General features: G+C 40.8%; 1 protein-coding gene across 1 annotated transcript in view; it reads right to left on the bottom strand.

The window, feature by feature from the left end:
- Positions 1-21,168, bottom strand: part of adamts3 (ADAM metallopeptidase with thrombospondin type 1 motif, 3) — a 157,030-nt gene that overhangs the window by 23,758 nt on the left and 112,104 nt on the right. The window contains exons 10-16 of the mRNA XM_047592550.1: positions 18,991-19,123; positions 11,123-11,236; positions 10,617-10,762; positions 9,121-9,296; positions 7,989-8,122; positions 7,415-7,538; positions 859-939 (exon numbers count right to left, since the gene is read on the bottom strand). Coding sequence (XP_047448506.1) covers positions 859-939; positions 7,415-7,538; positions 7,989-8,122; positions 9,121-9,296; positions 10,617-10,762; positions 11,123-11,236; positions 18,991-19,123 — 908 coding nt within the window. The remainder of the gene's footprint in view (positions 1-858; positions 940-7,414; positions 7,539-7,988; positions 8,123-9,120; positions 9,297-10,616; positions 10,763-11,122; positions 11,237-18,990; positions 19,124-21,168) is intronic.

Below are 21,168 nucleotides of genomic sequence, written 5' to 3'. Positions count from 1 at the left end.
TTTTAAAAAACTTTTTAAAAAACACAATATTATAGCTTAATGTACTGTGATGTATAGTTTTGGTTTATTTTGTTTGACTTTGTGTACTATATTTCTTAATGTTTTCCTGTCTTGCATTGTTTTTTTTCCCCACTTGTTAATGTCTTCATGTTTTCTCGGATGTGTTATTGTACATATTTCTTGAGTCTCATGTGATTTGTTTGTTTTACGTTGTCTTATGTGATGATTTGTTCTGTGTGTGGACCCCAGGGACAGTAGCTGCCACCCTGGTGGCAGCTAATGGGGATCCAATTAAATAAACAAACAAATAAACACAGCTGTGATCAATCAGCAGACAGAGGAATCAGTCCTAAATGGTGACTGACAATTGAAAAACAGGTCATGGTGTTGTTTTTCTCTACTAACCACCAATTACTGCACAGACTCTCTTCTTCATCTCTGCTCCTATTTAACATGATGATCATTCTGTTATAATAATTAGGAAGGTATTTTATACTGTCTTTTTCTATTACACTGGTCATCATGAATAAGGCTGTTTCCTTCCTTCGTTTCTTGGCGGCGACTGTGAATTCACCTTACTGTAGAAAATGTAATTGGGGGGGGAAAAAACTCCCAACACAGTCGGGAGTCCAAAATAGCAATCTCTCTTTAATAAATTGATGAATAATGAATGTGCAATAAGAAGTCTAATTTTGTCAGCCTGGGAGGTTGCGAGGAATGAATTATGCAAAATCTATCTATGATTTAACAGAATATGTTCCCATTAGTCTTCCAGGGAAACGCGGGGGAGGGCTGAGATGAGCTGTTTTGTGTGTATCGCGCTTCATACATGTGTTTGTGATGGGAAGTCACACTTACCAAGAATTTGAGGGGAGGCCTCATGTTCTTGGATGATCACATGTCTAGCTCCAGGAGGAACGAGAAACATCTTAAGGTAACCTTTTGCCAAGTTTGTAGCGGCAGAAGCAGGAGGTGGTGTTAGGAAAGATAAGACAGGGAGAGGTAAGTTGAGCAGGTACAAGAACAATCAGTTTGTTTGCAGAGGTGGACATCACGCGTGTTGCAGAAGTTTGGGCCACTTTGCTCTACTAAGACGTTTTGAAGTAGTTAAAGGAAAAGAAAAAGTCGGCTTTCCTCCTCTCTGTCAAAGCCTGCAAGTGAAACGTTTTATTGAAACGGGCCGAGACTCATTCATATCCATTGTCTCTGTCATCCGAGGAAATAATCTTCTCAATGAACTCGGCCTCCTTTCACTCATGTTCATCCCGACTATGTGCGTAAGAGGATGTGAATGAAAAGAGCCTTGAGCGGAAGTTTCAATAAAGCGTGGGCAACAGGGGTTTTCAGACTACCTGCCAGCAAAGTCGGCGCCTGCCTCGGATGTCCACCACTTGCAAACCTACAGTGACTCACCAAGTACATTTCTAGAGTCCTCAGTTTCATTTAAAAACACATTTCGAGCTCCTTTGGGCAAAGAGAAGGCTCCTCTGGTTTTCCCTTGAAAATGAAATAAAGTAGTTAGTCAGAGTTACAGAGTTTTCAATAATCACAATGTCAATGTCTTGCAGGTTCTCTGCAACAACATCACCGACAGCAGAGTGGACACATATTCAGTCAGCATAGCAGGGACCTGAGGAATTCACACTGGATGAGGAGGCAAACTATTTATTTATTTATTTTGTGGCATGGTGGCACTTGCCGGTCACCAGAAAATGCAGGGATGTAATGACTCGCCCTAGGATGTGACAGACAGGCCAAAACACTCTGGGAATCCTAGCACAGGAGTGACTGAAGTGATATAAACTGGCACTCTGTTGCAGGGCATAGACAAGGTTGCAACAGGCGACAGAATAAGGAGTGGGGGGTCAAACTGCAGAATACTAACGTCTCGCTTCTTAAGCTGCGTTTCCATTACAGTTTATTGCAAAATAAAAGCGATATTTCTGAATTTATCAGCTGCTCTTTGTATGCGTTTCAATTAAAAGGTATATTGCGAATGAGCTGTGATTCTTGTAAAGTCTCATCTTGTCACACGAGACTTCACTTTGAGGAAGATGGACTTCAGATGAACTGGTCACATGGCCTCCTGCATCATCTCCGGTGACAAAATGTGATGTTTCCATTGCACATTTGTGCTATAATTTTATAATGATTCATGTGAAAAATTCATGGGAGTATAAAAATGTTTTAAAAGGTTTTTCAAAATGTATCTGTTTCCATTACCAGTTTTTTAATATATATATATATATATTTATTGCAATATTTAGGTTTTGTGCGTGCCTAGGGGAAATGGAAACGCAGCATTAGAGAACATCCAGTCCCACAGCTGCAAGTGGCCGAAAAGACAGTTTCATTAAGAGACACAAGCTTGTTGTCAAAAAATGGACCGGTGAATGTGGAGTCTTGGGTTGAACCAAGCCTCAACATGTCAGTTAAGGTTCAGTAAATCAGCCAGCAACATCCCAGATTGCTTCCAAAGGTCTGCCGGTCTATTTAATGTGACATTTTTATCTGCACAAAGACTTTAAAGTTAGTTTGTTAGACTGTAGACTGAAGCAATGGTCCAAGAGACATCTACATTAAAAGACCAGACATATCATTGAGAAAAAAAACCAAAAAAAAAACGACTTCTTGTCCTCTAGACGTGACAGCACGACATCGGAGATGAACCTAAGCAGACTCTTAATTAGTAACAAGGAGCAGAAGACACAGCAGCATAGATCATTTTCCAGATCTCTACAGTGTTAGGCATCCGTCTGCTCTACAAGCTGGACAGGAAAATGGCTATAGAGAGGGTTGCAAGGGATTTGGTAACACTGGATACTTGCATATTGTGTTTTCCAACAAAGGGGTTTCTTTTTGGGCTCTCTTGCTTAACTGTTTCCCTGTTGAAAATGTGAGTGGTTAAATGAGAGAGAGATGTGTTAAGGATCACAGTTACAACAAATTAAACTCTTAAACGGTTTCATGAAGCTGTCGCGCCGCAATTCTCAGAAAGTCCATTTTCATTTTTTCTTTTTCTATGAAAGTCTCCACTGACGTTTGTAATATAATTTCACTTTCACTCAGTTTGATGAGAAATCTGCAGAGAATGGATCTTGAAGGCATCATGAAACCGTAGAAGTAAATGCATCGGTTCATCTTAACACTGCAGAGTGGCTGAAACTTTTTATTGTAGAAACCAACACTTAATTGGTTTAAGTGTGTGTGTGTGTGTGTGTGTGTGTGTGCACACTATGTACAGTATGGCTGCAGAGAGGAGATAACCTGAAGGAACCTCCTTGAGTTAAAGACGTTTATATAAAGGCTTAGCACACAATGTTAATGAACTTTTAAACTGTGTGTAAAATATAATGAAATAACGATATTAATAAATAATATGGACTCAATTATTTCTCTGTCAATTAATCTTGATGCTCTTTTATTCAGACGAGCTTGACTGCTCGGAGTGACGGACTGTCGGTACACCTCTGTGTTAGTCTGCAGCCGCTCTGTAGACTTCTCTCTGTGTCTAGAAGGTCTGCAGGAGGTGTTTTTTTTCATAAACACCCCTATAATTGCATGCAAATAAGTATGACATCCTAGCAGGGTCGCTTTTTAAATTTTAAGAAAGTCTATGAATTGCAACAAAAATGATGTATTATTCATGGCCACCCTATAATTACATCACCTACCCCCTGTATTTGCACTGATTGACAAGAATATCATTCCCTGACAAGACTGGTCTCGTAAAAGACCGTAGTCTTTAATAGTCGGATAGCACACTTTGAGGAATGTGTTACTTGGCTCCAACAGTCAGTACACTATAAATTACTGGTCCCAAACTTTTAATATCTTTTACTAACTCTGTTGCATGCCTTACTGTTATGAAAGAGAAAAACATGCATCAATGCAAAGGGATCGACAGCTGCTGCACAATTCTACCTCCACAGCTTCAGCCTTGGTTCCACACAGCACACTAATTGTTTGCAGTACTTTTTACTGTGTGTGTGTGAACCCCTGCTGTGCCTCTACCCCAGGGATGGACTGGGCACCTAGCATACAGTTCCGACACTTTTTTGGGCTTACCGGCCCATAAAGCCAGTAGACCCAACCACAGTGTTAGACACAAACTCATTTCACTTTGGTTCGCTGCCTGTGTAATGCAATCAGCAAAAAAAAAAAGAAAAAAAAGAAAAAAGAATCTATTTCCTAACCACACGTCCTTGACACACACACTGGTCTGCAGTCCACTGGTTATTTTCTTCACTACTGACACGGGGCCGGTCCAATCATACAATGAAATGCCTCTTCCCTTCGGCTCAGCGCGTCTGTGTGATGTGCAATGTAGGATGAACATAATGTTATCTGTTAGGACCTTCTGAGATTGATTGAAGAGGAAGTTCCTTTACATTTTCCCTCAAATGGGATGAGTGTGCCTGGTCTGGTCCAGGTGGCAGCAGCACATTGAATTGTCACAAGATTCTCAATGTTATTTACTTCTCCAGTCAGTGGTCATAATGTTATGCTGGAGGACTCTCGGTGAATTACAACCATATGTACTTATTTTTTGAAGGGGCCCCAGGATGATTGGAGAAAATTGTAAATTATTTTTCTATGATACTGAACAAATATTGACTGTCTGATTTATGGAAATCCATGCAAATCTATATGGGCTGGACACTAGGGCAGACGTTAGCATGGAGAATTAAATAAGTTGTAGATACTCATTCTACTCTGACAGTTATTTGTAAACTAGGAATCTGTTATCTCAAGTGGCTTGTTGCAGGGTAGGATAAGCTTCTGCTCTCGTGACCTTCTAGGATAAGCAGTTATTGACTACGGAAGGACGACTGGACATAGATACGGATGAAAATAAGGAAGAAGACTCTGAGTTCAAAACTGTCAAACTCCCGTCTCTAATGCAAAGCATGAACCGAGGAGCTTAACTCAAACCCTGCCTACAGCAGAATTAGTATGCAGTGTTGAATGAAACACAGCTTACAGTCCTTTCAAAGGAGATAACAGCACCGCAGCGAGTCATGACATGCAGCCCAACACCTTCACTTCGGCAGGCCACTGCAAAATAGATTGTCCTCACTTTCCCTTTCCAACAGAAGAGCCCTCTCAGTTAACATTATTACTCCTGGTATCCTGTGCTATTGAACTATGTAAATTTAAACTTATTTTACATTTGTCTGTTTAACTACTTTAAAAGGTGTTTGAAGCATACAGAGAAGTGGTGTTAGTGCAATCACCGTCTTTTCTCTTCTCGCTAAGTAAGCTCATTTGCAACAGTCATGATTATTGTTCATGGGGTTATTGTTGTATTTGCTCTCAGCTGTGTGAATGAACAACACAGTCAGCTACCAGCTTCCTGCCTGCTTCTCATTCGAGTCCAGCTGCATGTTTAAAGCGGCTCACTATATCAATCTGAAATGTGTAATACTGGAAAAATCTTTCCGGTGCCAAGACATTTATCCTCTTTACATGAAGTGCAGTTTCATACTAGACTCCAAATTAGCCCTCTGCAAGAGCGGGGATGTTTATTAGTTAGTAGCTTTGTCTTTCAGATGTTAAAAGCAGTCAAACAATAGTTTATTCTAAAAATGAACCGTACACCATGTAGATAACGGGCTGTATCTGCTCGCTGATCTAGATATATAGGCCTTTGCCACTTTGCTTTTTTTTAATCTGTGCTTAAAGGATTGCATGCTTTCATTAAAGTTACTGAGGCAGAGAAATACTGCACTCCACATGTAATTTCCTCAAACTAGGGCCTCTCAAATCTAAAGCTCATATTTCATGCAGGAAATTCCGCCCAAGATATTTACACGGCTCATAGCTCCAATTGTATCTCCATCAAAATGAGAGAGATAAGGAGCACATTTCTCTGCAACAATACGGGATCACAATCAGACTTCTATTGGGGAGCAGGTGTCCATTAAGATTTAACATCAGAGGCACCTTGAATGATTTAGGGAGGCGCCGGGAAAGGATATGAGGTGAGGGTGAAGGTAATAACCAAGCTCAATGATGGCTTGCTTCTTAAATGATCACCTCACGATGCATTAAGTGTTTCATACATTATTCCACAGACTGTTTAAACAGTTCAAGGGTTATCATTCTTCCTTTTGATGTATTTTCTGTTTGTTAAGGCGAATAAATTCCACAAAAAAATGTACATTCATCTGTGCCTAAGACACCCACTGTTTCACTGGGTGATATTGATATGTTCTTTTATAATAATCAAAGTGAACTCTGAATATTGTGTATTGTACCTGCCTTTTCCTAAAGTGTATTTATGTTTGATGCTGAATATAGAATAACACCAGTCAAGGAGTAAATGACTGGGAAAAAACAAAGACAGAACAAAGTATTGTGCAAATTTTGCAGGAAGGAATTTTCTTTTCATCAAGGAACTTCCAACTTAAAACATCACACTAACGCAAAGCATATGTTGGTCAGGGATTCTGCTAGCACTTGGGCTAACCCATCGCCCAGCCTGAGACAAACCAAGACAGAGACATGCTGTCAATGTTGGCTTGCAAATATCTGGCCACTCCTGCAACCACTGTTCCGTGTGAGAGATTGTTCTCAGTTGCAGGCAACATTGTAAATAAGAAGCTCTCCTCTCAGACAATGTCAACAAGTTGTAGTAGCTGCTGAAAGAGGAGGAACAGGGCACCCGCCCCATGTGTTGAGGCTACAGTCCTCTCTGCAGGCGGCCCTGGTTTGAATCCTGCACCGGGCGCCCTTTCCTGCATGCCATCCCCGCCCCTGTTTCCCGTCTATCTCCACTATGTTTTCAAATAAAGGCTAAAATGCCAAAAAAATATACTTTAAAAAAAAGAGAGAGAGAAAAAGTTAAGTTTTTTTGTTGAAACTGTTGAAGGTGTTAAACACATTAAGTGCATATATATTTTACTTTCTTTCTTGGGTCTGTTTGCTCATGCAAAATGAAACGCAATTAATATAGATTAATCACGATTAATCACGATTAAATATCATTAATCTTTAATCAAAATTGATCCACAGCAACCCTGTAATTAAGCTGAATGAAAAATGTAATCGTTTGACAGCCCTAATATTGATATTAGTTATTAGTTAGTGTGTGTGTGTGTGTGTGTGTGTGTATAAGCATAGTAGCCTAATACTGTAAAATACTGACATTTTGCATTTTTGCATTTCACTGTATATGTACCTGTACTATATGCAAGAAAGTTGAATTTGAACCTAATGCCAAGCCACACTGCATTACATCCAACTTCTCAAAGTAGCATTGATAAAAGGACGAAACAGTATATTTATCCAGTCACAAAGAGATTTAACATGTATTGCTCGCCCACTGATGCAGAAAGCTGTATGAGCTGAGAAAAGAAAAGGTTCACGTATAAAACTGTGTTTTTTTTAAACTTGTTCCATGTATTCTTACCGGCTTTCTTTGGCGTTCTGGTGAAGGTTCCTTTGACAGTGCGGCAGTGGGAGTTGTCTCCACCACAAACACCACATTTGTCCTCCACTTTGTTGGAGCCAATTTCCCTGTCACAGCCGACTTTCTGGGGAACAGGAACACAGCAAGACCGATGATTTGGCCGGGAAGAAAAGCAAAGTTCTCACCGTGATTACACCTTAGACCAAAAGCTAAATTAAGCTGTTAAGCTGAACAATCATCTGTACCATGGTACATACGTTAAAGTTTAGGAGAAAGCGTCTCCGGCACTAATTGCACATCTGCACATACACTAAAAACTCTTCAATTAACGTCTGTAAGAAGAGTAATCTCACTACAAACTGGCAGTAATGAATCACAACATTCTTATGAAGCTTCTTTCTATGCGGCAGTGAATGAGTGAGCACTCTCGATCTAATAACACTTTTCACAGTCATTTAATAAAACCCTTCAAAGCTTTCAGAAGCCACACAGCCTGCACACACGCCGCTTCATGACTACCTGATGCAGATTCTAATGTGTATGACGAAGTGCGCAGGGCTTTGAACATCCTTACCACACATTCTCCACGCACGCAGATACTGTAGGCATCCTTGTAAGAGCATCGCGTCCCGTCGTGCACCAGCTGCTTCATGTAAGCCACATCGCTCGTCTCCCTCGACTGGCAATACAAGTGGCATCTCTTGTTGGCTGCGAGGAGACAGATTAGTGATTATTACAAAGCGAAACGGCAAGAACATGTAGCAGGAGAAGCGCAATGAAACGACTGTTTTCTTATTTACAGTAAATGCAGAGGTTCTTAGACAGTATAGAGTAATTAATGATTTGGCTTGAATTTAATTACTCATCTTCTTTAACATTTAGATTTCCAGGCTCACGTAGCAGAGAATGCATTAAGTAAAACTTGGACTGCAAAAAAAATTAACTTTTTTTTTTTTTTTTTTGCATGTAACAATCAAAAACACATACAGCTTAAATAATAAGATAAAAGCAACACCCAATGTCGCCCTTAACAGAAGTAAAATGAAACTGATCAGGCAGGTCCTGACCTGCTGTTTTCTTACTTTCCCTTCTCATTCCTTGGTATTGGAGTATTTTCAGAGAGCTTTTCACTTTTCACTCTGAACTGATACTTTCAAATATGATCCTCGGGCTCTCGCTTGCACTTAATTGTCAAATTGTACCCAATACTTCATAAAAGCTCTCCGTGCTGCACTGAACAATGGCTTCCTACTTCACTGTTTCGCCTCCCTGATTTCCTACATGAGTGACATCGTGAGAGCCGTGACCAGTTTAGGTGGAATAAGGTGGCAAACAGCTCTATGTGGCAAGATAAAGAAAAATGGGTTTAGATCAGTTTGAGTTTATGGCATTGCACAGTAGTGATATGAGATTTTTAAGGTCGGGTGGTTTTAAATGCTGCATACCAGCACAGCAACAGGAGAGAGAAAAATAAAGAAAAAGGGAGGAAAAAGAGGGAAAGCTCGACCAAAGACTCGACAACGCACGTGAACCGCTGCAAAGACCTTGTTTTGAATGTACGCACGTCTTTCTTCAGATTTGACTGGGTCCTGATCTCCTGCCCTCCTTGACTTTTATCCTTCCATTGAGGCATTAAAAAAACAAAAACAAAAAAACGCCAGCCTCAAGCTCCAACAAAACAGTCTGTTGACATTTTTCTGGCTTACCGTCGGGATGCTCAAAGGGCAGCCAGTGGTGTTTGGCATTTTGGAATTCAAAGTGGGAGTTGCGGAGCTGGCACTGTTGGGCTCTGAAATCTTCGAAGTGCTTGGGGCAGTCATCTGTGTTGCAGAGCTGATACTCGTAGTTCACCCCCGGGCAGTCCTGGCCACCGTTGGAGGGACTGTGGGAAGGAAAGAGATAAACATGAGAGGAGACGATCAAACGATATTTTAAAACCGAGAAAGTGAACATGCACATGAACACCTGGGCTAAGATAGTTCTTTGGATTCATAAATGAAGCAAACTGACAATCACTCTGCATTCATACAAGCTATCAGGCCACTGTGATTTATTTACTTCAAGTTTTCAAGATGTTCTTACATAATTTATATCAACTTCTTCCATATTTTAATGTACAATTAATACAATGTACTAAATGTAAAATGCACATTTTGAAAACCTAAGATTCTCCCTTAATTATTGCCACAGAGTATTTGAAAAGCATTTCCACTGATGACAAACCTCAAGGCAAATGTGACACTGTTGATTGTACACTGTGTAAATGAATGACACACTGGCTCCTTAGGTTTCGATTTAAACGTGATGCTTCATGTTGCTGCAGGATATGTGTCAGGAAATATGAACCTGGAAGCATGAGGCGATTATCTACAGTTTTTAGGTTAAGCTAAGACAGAGGGATCTGTTCAGAGACATGATAAAAAGACTCCTGTTGAGCCATTAATTAATATTAGAAAGATGGTCATAATGTTATGCCTGATTAGGGCATATACAAAGTATTGTGTATTCTGTGTAAACTGCTTTTTCACTTTCAACATAAAGATTACGAAACAGTGGTGGAAATGCAAATTTAGCTTTTTTTATTTTGTATTGTGTCTCCATAATAGTCGTGACTCATCAGAGAACGGACATGGGCCTTCTGAGGGCGTCCTGTGGTGTCTGGTAACAGAATGTTGTTGGCCTTTGGGTCCTATAAGTTGAGGGGAGGGGCCTCTGTGGATTATCCCACAGATACTCGATCAGGTTGTGATCTGAATCTGAATTTGGATGCCAGGTGCTGCTATTTACGTTGAGCTTTTGAGTTGATCCCGAAGTGCATCCTGCTGGGGATGGCTGCTGCCATCAAGGAGTGTAATTGCTCTGGAGTGGGGGTATCTGTTCTGGTCTAGGTGGGTAGTACACATACGAGCGAATGCCAGCTCCAAAAGATTCTCAGCATCACACTGAATTGTCATAAGATTTACTTCTCTTGTCAGTGGTCATAATGTTGTGGCTGATTGGTGCATAGAGGTATTAGGTGCGCTGTGAGTTGAAAGACAACGCATTACATCTTCTTTTTCTGTATCTTGTCTTTAAACCGAGTTTAAAGGTAACCATCTCTTGGTTCCACCTTAATGTGAAGTAAAGACATCCAGCTGTTCCTTTAAAAAAGTCAAACTATTTTTTTTTTTTCAACCACGAGACTGTCGCTTTGGCTACTTACGCAGGGTTGTTGCACTGACGTGTCCGGAAGCGAACCCCAGTCCCACAGGAGCGTGAACAGGAACCATATTTGGTCCAGGAGCTCCAGACTCCATCCTGCTTCACCTGGTTGGGATTCTTCCACATGCAGTGACCTTTGTAGCACCACTGGATGGAAAGAACGGGCGGCAGGAGGGAGGAAAAGTCAGCCAAATACGAACGCCTTCACTCCACTGAGTAAATCTAACCAAGAATACGTCTGCTCTGAGGTTGTTTTCCAGTGTTGGGTGTTATCCGCTGAGCCTCAACCACTACTCCATCCCAACACCTTTGGGATTCATTTAAACACAGAGTGGGAGGAAGCCCTTGGATTTCACTCATGTTCTTGTAGCTGAACGGAAGCAGCTCCCTTCAGCAGGGATTCAAAATCAAGTGGAAAACTTTCACAGAATGATGGAGCCTGTTACAGTCGGGTGTACTCGTGCCATGTATTATAGCATATACCGTAGGTCTAACGGAAAAACATACTTTCCCAGGAGCACACTCCGTTCCGTCGAGTGGGGGCCCCTTCTTGGTTTTGCAGAAATAAGGGTTGTCGGGATGACTGCACCAAAGCTGTTTGCACGGATCAAATGTGCGAAACTGGAAAGCGGAAACAGAAACCAAAGTTAGATGCAACACGATTTGACGAAAACTCATATGTAACTCATAAATTAGCTTCACTCCAACATACAGGTCATTATAATGTTCTTTTCATGTATTGTGAGAAAGTGCATCACATCCCACACTATACAGAAAAGGAAACTCACAAAGGCTTGTCAGAACTAACTTTAACAACTACTGTGAAAAAACACCATTAAGGCAGTGTGTTGCTAAGAGAGCAGGTTCACTACAAAGGTACTGTGTGTACTGTATGTACTGCAAGTGTTCCACAGTCCATTCTTCTCCATCCAAAAGACGACTAACACAGTTAGAAGGTGTTCTTTGGGTGGAAGCTTTTCAAAGCCAGTTCCGTCCCATAAAAGTGGCCACGTTTCTATTTTATTTATGTTTGTTTATTTATCTATTTTTTCCTGTTTTTGTTTCTGGTTTTTATAGCGGAATGGACAATACAGATGTGAAAAAGTGTGCACAAAGTGTGCGTGTGTGTGCAAGGTTGGTGTTGACTATTACATTATTACAAAGCAAATTATGAATATAGTGATTACAATTGCAATAACATTAATAATGGTAATGATAGTAGTAGTAACTACTTATGTTGTATTAGTAGTATAATAGCATATCAAATGATAAGAATTTAAACAAGTTAAATACGTATAAGCAATCAAATATATGCAATACAATTAATTATATTAATGATATCATTGATTGATATCATGATTATCATTATAATAATGATAATAGAGGGGAATTGGAGAAGCAAAGCATGAAATGAAACTGATTTCTCATTATTGACATTCTGATCATCGGCTCAAACTTAATCCCAGTGTCAACCCTTTAGTCTTGCAGGACATAGGACTTTTCTTTCTAAATGTTTCATATTCATGCAGAAAATGTAAACAAATGTAAACGTGTATTTTAGATCATTAGAAGATAAGCGCTTACTCAGGTACTTGTCAACATCATCACATCATTAGGCCACTTCTTCTTCGTGGTACCTAATAAAGCAGTTATGCTCAGAGTTCATGCAGAGGTGGACTTTGCAGACCACAAGTCAGTTTTTATTTATTTTATTTATTTAACATTACATTTCAGCAGATATCCAATAATTCAAAAACTGAACTTTCAAGTAGCTGAAGCATCAGTCTGGATGTGAAAATATCGATGGTGATGATTATTGAGAGGGTGATTATTTTAAGAGCATCATCATCCTTTGTTTATGTGTTTATGTGGACTGGTTTTCTTCACTAATTACAAACCTGGCCAACTCGCACGGGATTAAGATCACAGACGACCTCTGCACTTATTACAAATATCTAAACGTCTCGTCACACATCTTGAAAACGTTACGATCAGAGAAGTAACTTTGTCCTCCACAACCCAACAACGCGTGAACTCTACAGCCCTCGTATTCCCTGTACTGTGTCTGTATGCGTGTTCCATTTCTCAGTTGCATGGTTGCATACAAACTTCGGTGCCATTCTGTAATCTTGGGTAAGGTTACAACTGGACTCCCAGGAGCCCAAACATCCCACTGTTCAATAATAGTTTGTGGAAATTTGATTAACTCTAAATTTGTCTGGGAATTGGCACAACTAAAGCATGACATCAACTGAAACGATAAGGTCCCCAAGGCTGGCGTGGCTTTATTAAATCTGAAGGCCATGAATTATTCTCTGCATAATGTACACACCAGCCAGACGAGGGAGGAATGTGTGTTAATTGGTCCCGCAACTCATTTGAACAGATCTTCTATCATCAGTAGTTTTAATCCTCTGCATTTTATAGAGAGGCATTTCTTAATATATTCTCCTCTTCTGGAGGAACCAGGTTTCCACTCATGACATCAATAACGGCATCAGGATGTTTGTTGTTCAGTTTACCTTTGCAGTGATTAACATCTATTTCTTCTGCCCACCTCATTTATTAGGACTTGATAGAAAGAGCTAAGAGACGACAGCATCTGAATGCTGCAGAGATTAATAGGAGTTTCAGAACATGTCTGCCGCCGTGGTCACATCTTGGCCTGGTGCACGTTTGGAATAAACTTTCTATCGAGCTAATTGTCGTCTTGCCTGCAACTCTGCAAACAAACGCATCAAAAACTGTGACAGAATGAATCTGCTGAGCGCTGCTGCACCACTGTTGTGCGGCGGGCCTCTGTTTTGTTTATGTGGAGTGTAGATCAGAGTCGAGGAAAAATGCGACTCAAGCAGTTTATCTATGTTGATCACTTGGGCAAGAGGAGGCTTAGTCTGCAGAACCACAACACTGGATTGGGATAAATCTTTGTTATGACGATGAAAATAAAAATGAGTAGCTGCTTGACCTGGCATTCAGCTGGACATTGTTTTCAGTTGGGATGGGGTTTGTGTGTTAGAAGTTCTTGATCATAGATATTTAATGTGAAGTCAAATAATTTGCAATGTAAATTCCTGCAATTCATTTAGAAATCAAGACTTAACGTTGGAGCCTCCACAGATTAGGTGGAAACAAACAAACAAACAAAAGTTTTTCTTTTGCCACTGTCACCTTCAGGTTTGTCTCAAGATGCTATAAAAAAATGGCCTGAAACCTCCAAAGCAATCTATGTTGTTATTGACGCTATATAAATAAAATTGAATTGATTTTTTATTTTTTTTTAATTTGTGACATTTTTCTAAATGTTGCATTTTCATGTTGAAAGTCCTGATCAATGAAGTTACGATACAGCCTGCACAAATGGAAACACGTATTTTAGACCATGAGAATATAAGCGTTGATTAAGATACTTGGCATTGGGGCAGTGGGGTATTTCCATGGATGCATTGGTTTTATGAGGAGGGAAAAGGAGGGCGACCTTATACTCTATCCTGGTGGAAACGGGAAGCCAGTGGAGAGAGTGGAGGATGGGGGTAATGTGCTTATGTTTGTGCACATCCTACCTGCAGAGTTTTGGATGTACTGGAACCTCTGCAGGCTCGTGCTAAGGATCCTGATGAGAAGTGCGTTACAGTAGTGTAGTCTATAGGAGACAAATGCATAGAGGCTTTTGAGGCCAGTCGGGGATGAATATGCTATGCCACAGAGGGGGATACCATTCAAGCCACGGAACAGTTCTATTTGACTTCATCTATGTGTTATATTGAGGTCACTGTGTGAATCTGAGAAGTGCAATCAATTCATAATCGTGTTTGTCACAGGCCTGGACAAAGACATGGACCAGCTTTTCAGCATCTGAGAGGGAGAGAAAGGGACGGAATTTGGAAATGTTGCAGAGGTGATAGATGGAGGTCTAGCAGCGGTGGTTGATATGGGAGTTGAGGGTCAATTTTTACACCAAGATTTGTGACTGCTGATGAGAGAGGGATATTGGAGCCAGAGACGGTGATGCTGGACTGGACAACACACACCAAGCGCCTGTACAGGAAGACGCAAAGCAGGTTGTACTTTCTAAGGAGACTCCAATCTTTCAACATCTGCAGCAAACTGCTGTGGATGTTTTACCAGTCTGTGGGTGCAAGTGTCCAAGAAGGACACATCCAGACTGGATAAACCGATCAGGCGGGCTGGCTCGGTAGTCGGCACGAAGCTGGACTGGTGACGGTGGCAGAAATGAGGACACTGGACAAACTGCTGGACATTATGGACGATACCTCTGCAAACCGTCATCAGCAACCAGAGGAGCCTTTTCAGTGAGAGACTGCTCCTTCCTAAGTGCAGTACCAACAGACTTATGTCATCAGCTTCTACAACTCCTCACTTGGGGAAGAGGAAATAGGCCACAGAGGACTGTGCAATATTTGTAATTTGTAATTTAATCTGTTACGAGTTTATCGTTTATTGCACATTGTTTATTTCTCTTATTTCCTTTTTTTGTATATAGACTCAACTTTATTGATCCCTTTGGGATTAGTATTTCCAGCAGCTAAGTCTGGTTATGGATGACCGCTGGCTCTGGTGAGGGGCGCTGACCAGGTTCGCTTCGGTTTTGGAGTTGTTGAGTTGAAGGAAGTTGTGCTCCATCCACACCTTTATCTCCTGCAGACAGGTGGTGAGTTTAGGCCACGTCTTTGTGGTACCTAATAAATCAGTTACGCTCAGCGGTCACGCAGAGGTGGACCTAGCAGGTCACAATTCACCTGAGGCTGTTTCCTTGATCTTCTCTGATTGGCTGACTCCAAACCACATGCTTCTAAACCTCTCTGAGAGGCACAGGGACACAATCCATTCATACTTCACACAGAAAGGCCACTAGAAGCTTCTTGCTGGGAGGCATCAGTGCCAACCACCACACCACTACTGGATGGACCCAAATCCAATCTGGCTTTGTTCACTACACTTGCTTGAACAACTTGTTGCTTGAAGCCTGTGACACCAGCAAGGTCTTCAAAGATCATTATCTCTCTAATGAAAATGTTGTGTCAGTTACGGACCACTTGTGTTTTGCTACATCTACATTTCTGTCTCCTACTCCCACATGGCAGAAATGTATTATTCCAACTCTTTACACGGTCATAACGTGGTACTTTTCCTACTGAACAGATTATGGAAATGATCGGGGCATTTTGTTCCAACTGAGGTCTTTGGATGAGGCGTTTTTGTTCTGACTGGGCCATTATTGTGATGTAGCCCGATACAGGGGGGCTATCAGTAGGAAGCACAGACATGAATAGAAACACGCCTCAAAGACTACGGAACCAAATCCTTCACTAATTCAGAAGACACGAAGGTTCAACAGGTTAAATGCTAAATTGAGGTGGATAAAGGGAGTTTAGAAAGACTCCCTAGGTCTGCAGGGACTGAATAGTTAATGTGATGTACTGATGCAGCATGCAGCTATTCTTTTCACACCCTTCCAGAAATACTGGGTGTGCAGACACTTTTCTGACCTTTAAAATAAATCTGGAGCCACCATTTAGCTCGTCTGTCCTACAGTTTACATTTCAGTGAGCAGCTGAATGGCTGAGGTTTGCTTTCCTGATTGCATGATATTCTGATAAATATTTTTTTTTTTTTTTTTTTGTGCATCACTTAAGTTATCCTCTGTTCTACATACTGTAGATTTGACATTTTGAGAACATATTGATTTCTTTACACCTATGTTAAAATGTTGTCTTGCAAAAGCCCCTGGTCACATGTCATCTTTTATACTAGAATGGGTCTGATGCTGCAGTTATGCAGGTGTACGTTTGACTGAACTGTTCATGAAAGACTCTTAAGCTTCGAGGATTCTGTAGGTGGTCCTGTTCCAGCTGAAAGTTTAACTGCTCCTTTTTCCCTAACCTGTTACAGTTATTGTACAGGTATACGCTGTGCCACTGTGTGGATCTAAGAAGATAATGAACCTGCATCTTTTTCACAGCAAGTCATAATCTTGTTCATCCCAGGCCAACGAGTGCTTCCTTTGTTTCAGGTGATTAAACTGAAGCTACGGCAGCAGAATAAATGACTTGTAATTAAACGGGACAAATACACCAATCAGCCATAACATTATGACCACCGAGAGGATAAGTAAATAACATTGACCACCTTTTGGACCTGGCATTCATTCATGTGGATGTTAATTAGACATGTAACACCCACCTAGACCAGACCAGGCAACCCCACCCCATAGCAATGACACTCATTGGACTTGGATCCAAGTTTTCACAAATAAAAACTGATGAATTATCTCAATAAAAAAACGCTGTCTTTTAGATTATACTGTCCTGGTCTAAGCTGGAAGCCAGATGGACTTTTATTAGATTTGTTTTGTGGGGAAAGTTGGTCTAGAACCACTCCGTTGGGACCTAATTATCGTCTAGATAAGATCTGCCAGGCCAATGAAATCGTGCTTCATGTGGTGATGGACAGAAGAGTAACAGCGACATAGTCACGCACATCATCTGAGAGCTGTGGAGTTGAATTATGATTAGGACTATCCAATTAGAGAATCTTCTATCATAATGAAATCCAGATACCATGTTGCCAGACTCATATTCTAATAAGACATGAGTGTGGCTATGCCAGACTAGTCCAGGCTTTCTGATCATCCTTAATAATTACTGATAGAATATGGAGGTGAGATGGGCCACAGTCACTAGTGTAAGGTTTCCCTTCGTCATGATTGTCAGGCTCCACACTGTGAGCTCTTGACTTCACATGAGAGTGAAGATTAAAGCTTATGAATCGGTTTCTGACACCTGAGGAGGCTAAATTGGCTAAGCCGCTTAGCGTCCAAAACGAACCCTTTCTCCTTTCTGTTCCCCATTAGAAAGTGAGTCCACAACACTCGAGAGGGCAGCCTTTCGTGACACTCTCACCGGACAAATGCTGACAGTGGCTGGTCAAATCATCCGTTGCCAATCAAGTGTTACTTGACCACAGGCCAAAATAAAACTCGCCAATTGTTTGGTAAGTGAGCTCTCAACACACAATTCCTGTTCCTCTACGTATGGCGCTCACATCTCAGCGTCAGATAAATATTTAATCAAAAAGAAATGAAATATCGATCAGTCCCCAAAACCCCTGATTGTTGTTTCTGAGACATGATGAGCTGCCACGCAGTATACGTCACCAGCAATAAATGAATTATCTAAGATTAGCTCCATGTCAAATGATGAAGGGCCTCTATAAATTATGAGTAGAGAGCTTTTGCTTGTGGTAATATTGGTGCAGATTACCAAACAGTGTTGTAAATCACTGCTTATGAACACATAAAGTGGATATGTACTGTGACAGCCCCTTTTATATTCAGGAACAGTTCTCATTTATTGCACTCGCAATATACAAACATTTACAGCTTAACGTAAAGGATTTTAAAATGTATTCAACTGCAGATGATGCAAAAAAAATTAATAAAAAATCATGTGTCTGCGTAAAAAAATTAATCTCATATTCAAATCAGTGAATTGTTTTAGAAATAGGAACAAGCTGATGTAAAAAGCCAATCAACTGAGAGATGCAGCAGAAGCCTGTTCAATCTCAGGCAGTGCAGACTTCTTTTTTTTTTTTTCTTTTAAATTTGATGTCAAATGATTCTGCCTTCTTCATCTCTGGTGGGATCATTCCACTAGTGCGCCTTCAAAGAAACTGTAGCTGTCACTGTTAATTGAAAGAGTTCGGTCATCAAGTGAAGATCAGATACTCCCAAGGTTTCGTTCCAGTCCTTAAATGCGCTTTCTGTCCAAAATGTCAATCTATAATGGCTCATCGCTGCAAATGCTGTACTTTTTTACAGTACCAAAGACATTGCAAAAGGGCACGCTGTCTCCTGCAAGGCGTGACACAAAAAGATAATCAATATCTCATGAGATACTGCAGGTTCTTTCTACTTACTTACTTTTGATAAAATGCTGTAAAACTGCAGCTTTTTAAAATTTCCCAGTATTTTGCAGGGATACTTTATTTCTAAATGCAAAATAGGGACAGGATTATTATATTTTGCTTTGTATTTGTGGAGAACTACAAATATATCAGGCATTACTGTGGTAAAATAGTAAGTCTACATTCTGCTTCTGCTGATGCGAGTCTGCTCTTATTGAGGAATCAGTTTCTCCGAAGAGTGTCATCGACACCTCCAGCCGCCTTTCTGCAAAATGCTCACCAGAACCTCTCTGCTCTACTCTTTTCAACCGCCGATTCTAAATCCGGATAAAGTGTTGGCTGAATGACAGCTTATTTTTATCGGCTCTCTCACAGCAAATTGCAGATTCCAATTTCTCCAGTTCTCCCGTTTTGCTCCCAAGTTAGATCTGAAAACGGGCTGTACTCACTGAGGTGCAGATCTTATAGCCGACTCCAAAGTCGAAGCGGCACTGCTCGTCCATCGAGTAGTTGATGCCAGGTAGCTCGGGAAGTTGGGGCCAGTCGTGTTTGAAGGGGTCGTCCAGGAGGCAGTCGTACGTGCTGTGAGGACATGAGAAGAGGGCGTTGGTGACGTCAGATGTGGTGATGAGAGATAAACAACAAACACCTAAATACATCTATGGAGGAGGTATTACATTATTACATCAGTTAAGGGGGAACTCTTGGGATCTAGTGAATTTGGAGGGGTTTTACTGAGTTGTTCCTAAACCGTTATTTTTGTGTGTGCTTGTGTCCGGCTGCATCCTGCTGCCATCATGGAGTGTCATTGCTATGGGGTGGGGGTGTCTGGTTTGGTCTAGATGGATGCTACATGTCTGAGTAACATCCACATGAACGAATGCCAGGTCCAAAAGTTTCCAGCAGAACACTGAATTATCACAAGATGGTCAATGTTCTCCTGTTAGTGGTCATAATGTTATGCCTGATCGGTGTCAAACCTAAAGGAAAGCTTCTTGTGACACAGACTGAATGAAACCAGACACAGCATTTCAGCTTTAAGTTTAAAAACCTCCAAGGATTCGTTGTGTTGTCGTCATGTATCTTCATATATCTCACATCCATCATTCCCATACCAGGGACGGCTGCACAAAGCCAGAGGTCAGCGCCAAAGATGCGTTCTATTTTTAACAGGAGTTATGTGCTTATATTTTTAGTTTAATAATGACTTCAGCTGCATGCAGCCAGGTGAGGAAAAGTGGCTCAGCTGCAGTAAATCCCAGCTCGATTATTTTTTTTTTATTTTTTATTTTCCAAGCCCCAGATAAACTCCACTCAGACACACAACACACATGCGCCTTTTCTACCTGTAATATAATTTTTCACATACTTCACCCCAACTGCCTCTCCACCTCAGTCAGTTTCAAAATGATTATCATACTCCCAAAACCATTATCATACTGTAGTGTGTGTGTGTGTGTGTGTGTGTATATATATATATTATTATTTTTTTCTGTGCAATGGGTCCACTTGTAATAGCCGAGGGCTACTCCAAATAACAGTATACTGCATAGTGATTGATTGTGCGCTGTCCCTGTCATCTCCTTTTGATGCATTGTCAATAGCTTAATGTTCATGCTCCACTGCACTTTCCGTTAGATTCCACTGCAGCTGAGTGGGGGAAAAAATCAATGTTGTGATGTGGACTGAACACAGACCACGGATTCATGTGATGAGGTACTCACACCGTGGTAAATGTATTACCTTTATGTGGAAAGTATTTGCGAGGATGCAACATCCAGATGTGCTCTGCAGCTTTCAGTGCAATGGATTTCTAGGTAAAGAGTCTCGAGAGGACACTACCACTGTCTGCTGCTGCCATTTTGTTTTGTTTTTTTATTACATAATTACATACATAATAATTCGTACATACATAATTCTGCGGGAGAGTTGTGTTCTGCTTTCAGTTAATTTTGGTGTTACGTTAGGTAACAGATCCAGATGAAACATTTCCAATTAGTTACACTGAAACATCCTGGTGTGAAGCTTTTCTGGTCCAAGATCTCAGCTCTAGATTATAGGTCTTCAATAGGGGGTCCGTGACCCCTAGGGGGTCCGCAGAGGCACTGCAGGGGGTTCACAAAATCTTTGGTTGATTAGACATTTTTATGTATTTTTTTTTTTAATGTTTCCACACATTTAAATTTCTTTAAATACACGTTAATTAACAGGAATCCCACATATTTTAGTACAGGGATAAATGGAGGCAGAAGATGTTGTCAGTCAGTCAGTCACTCATTCAGCTCAACCTGTCAATCTAAGCCTCCTGTACACAGTAGGCCCCGCCCCCATCACTGCTGAGCCAATCAATATTAGTAGAAGAGAAGCTAACAATAGTTGGCTGATGGGAGCGAGCTGCACTGAGGCCAAAATGGATCGCTTTGTCACAAGAAATAAAAAAATAATAATATTTGATTATGAAACAAAGTGCATTATTTGAATAACTTAATATTGAATGCAGAATGACAGTAATAATGTATATTTATAAATAGCACTAGGCCGAGTTTAATATAGAACACATATAGTAGGTAGGGGGTTCCTACTTAATGTCCTAGATAGATGTTCTAGATAGATAGATGGATACTTTA

The sequence above is a fragment of the Mugil cephalus genome, chromosome 8 (genome assembly GCF_022458985.1).
Source record: "Mugil cephalus isolate CIBA_MC_2020 chromosome 8, CIBA_Mcephalus_1.1, whole genome shotgun sequence".
Lineage (NCBI taxonomy): Eukaryota > Metazoa > Chordata > Actinopteri > Mugiliformes > Mugilidae > Mugil > Mugil cephalus.
Note: the sequence above shows the minus strand (reverse complement) of the source record. Positions and strands in the feature narration are given on the sequence as shown.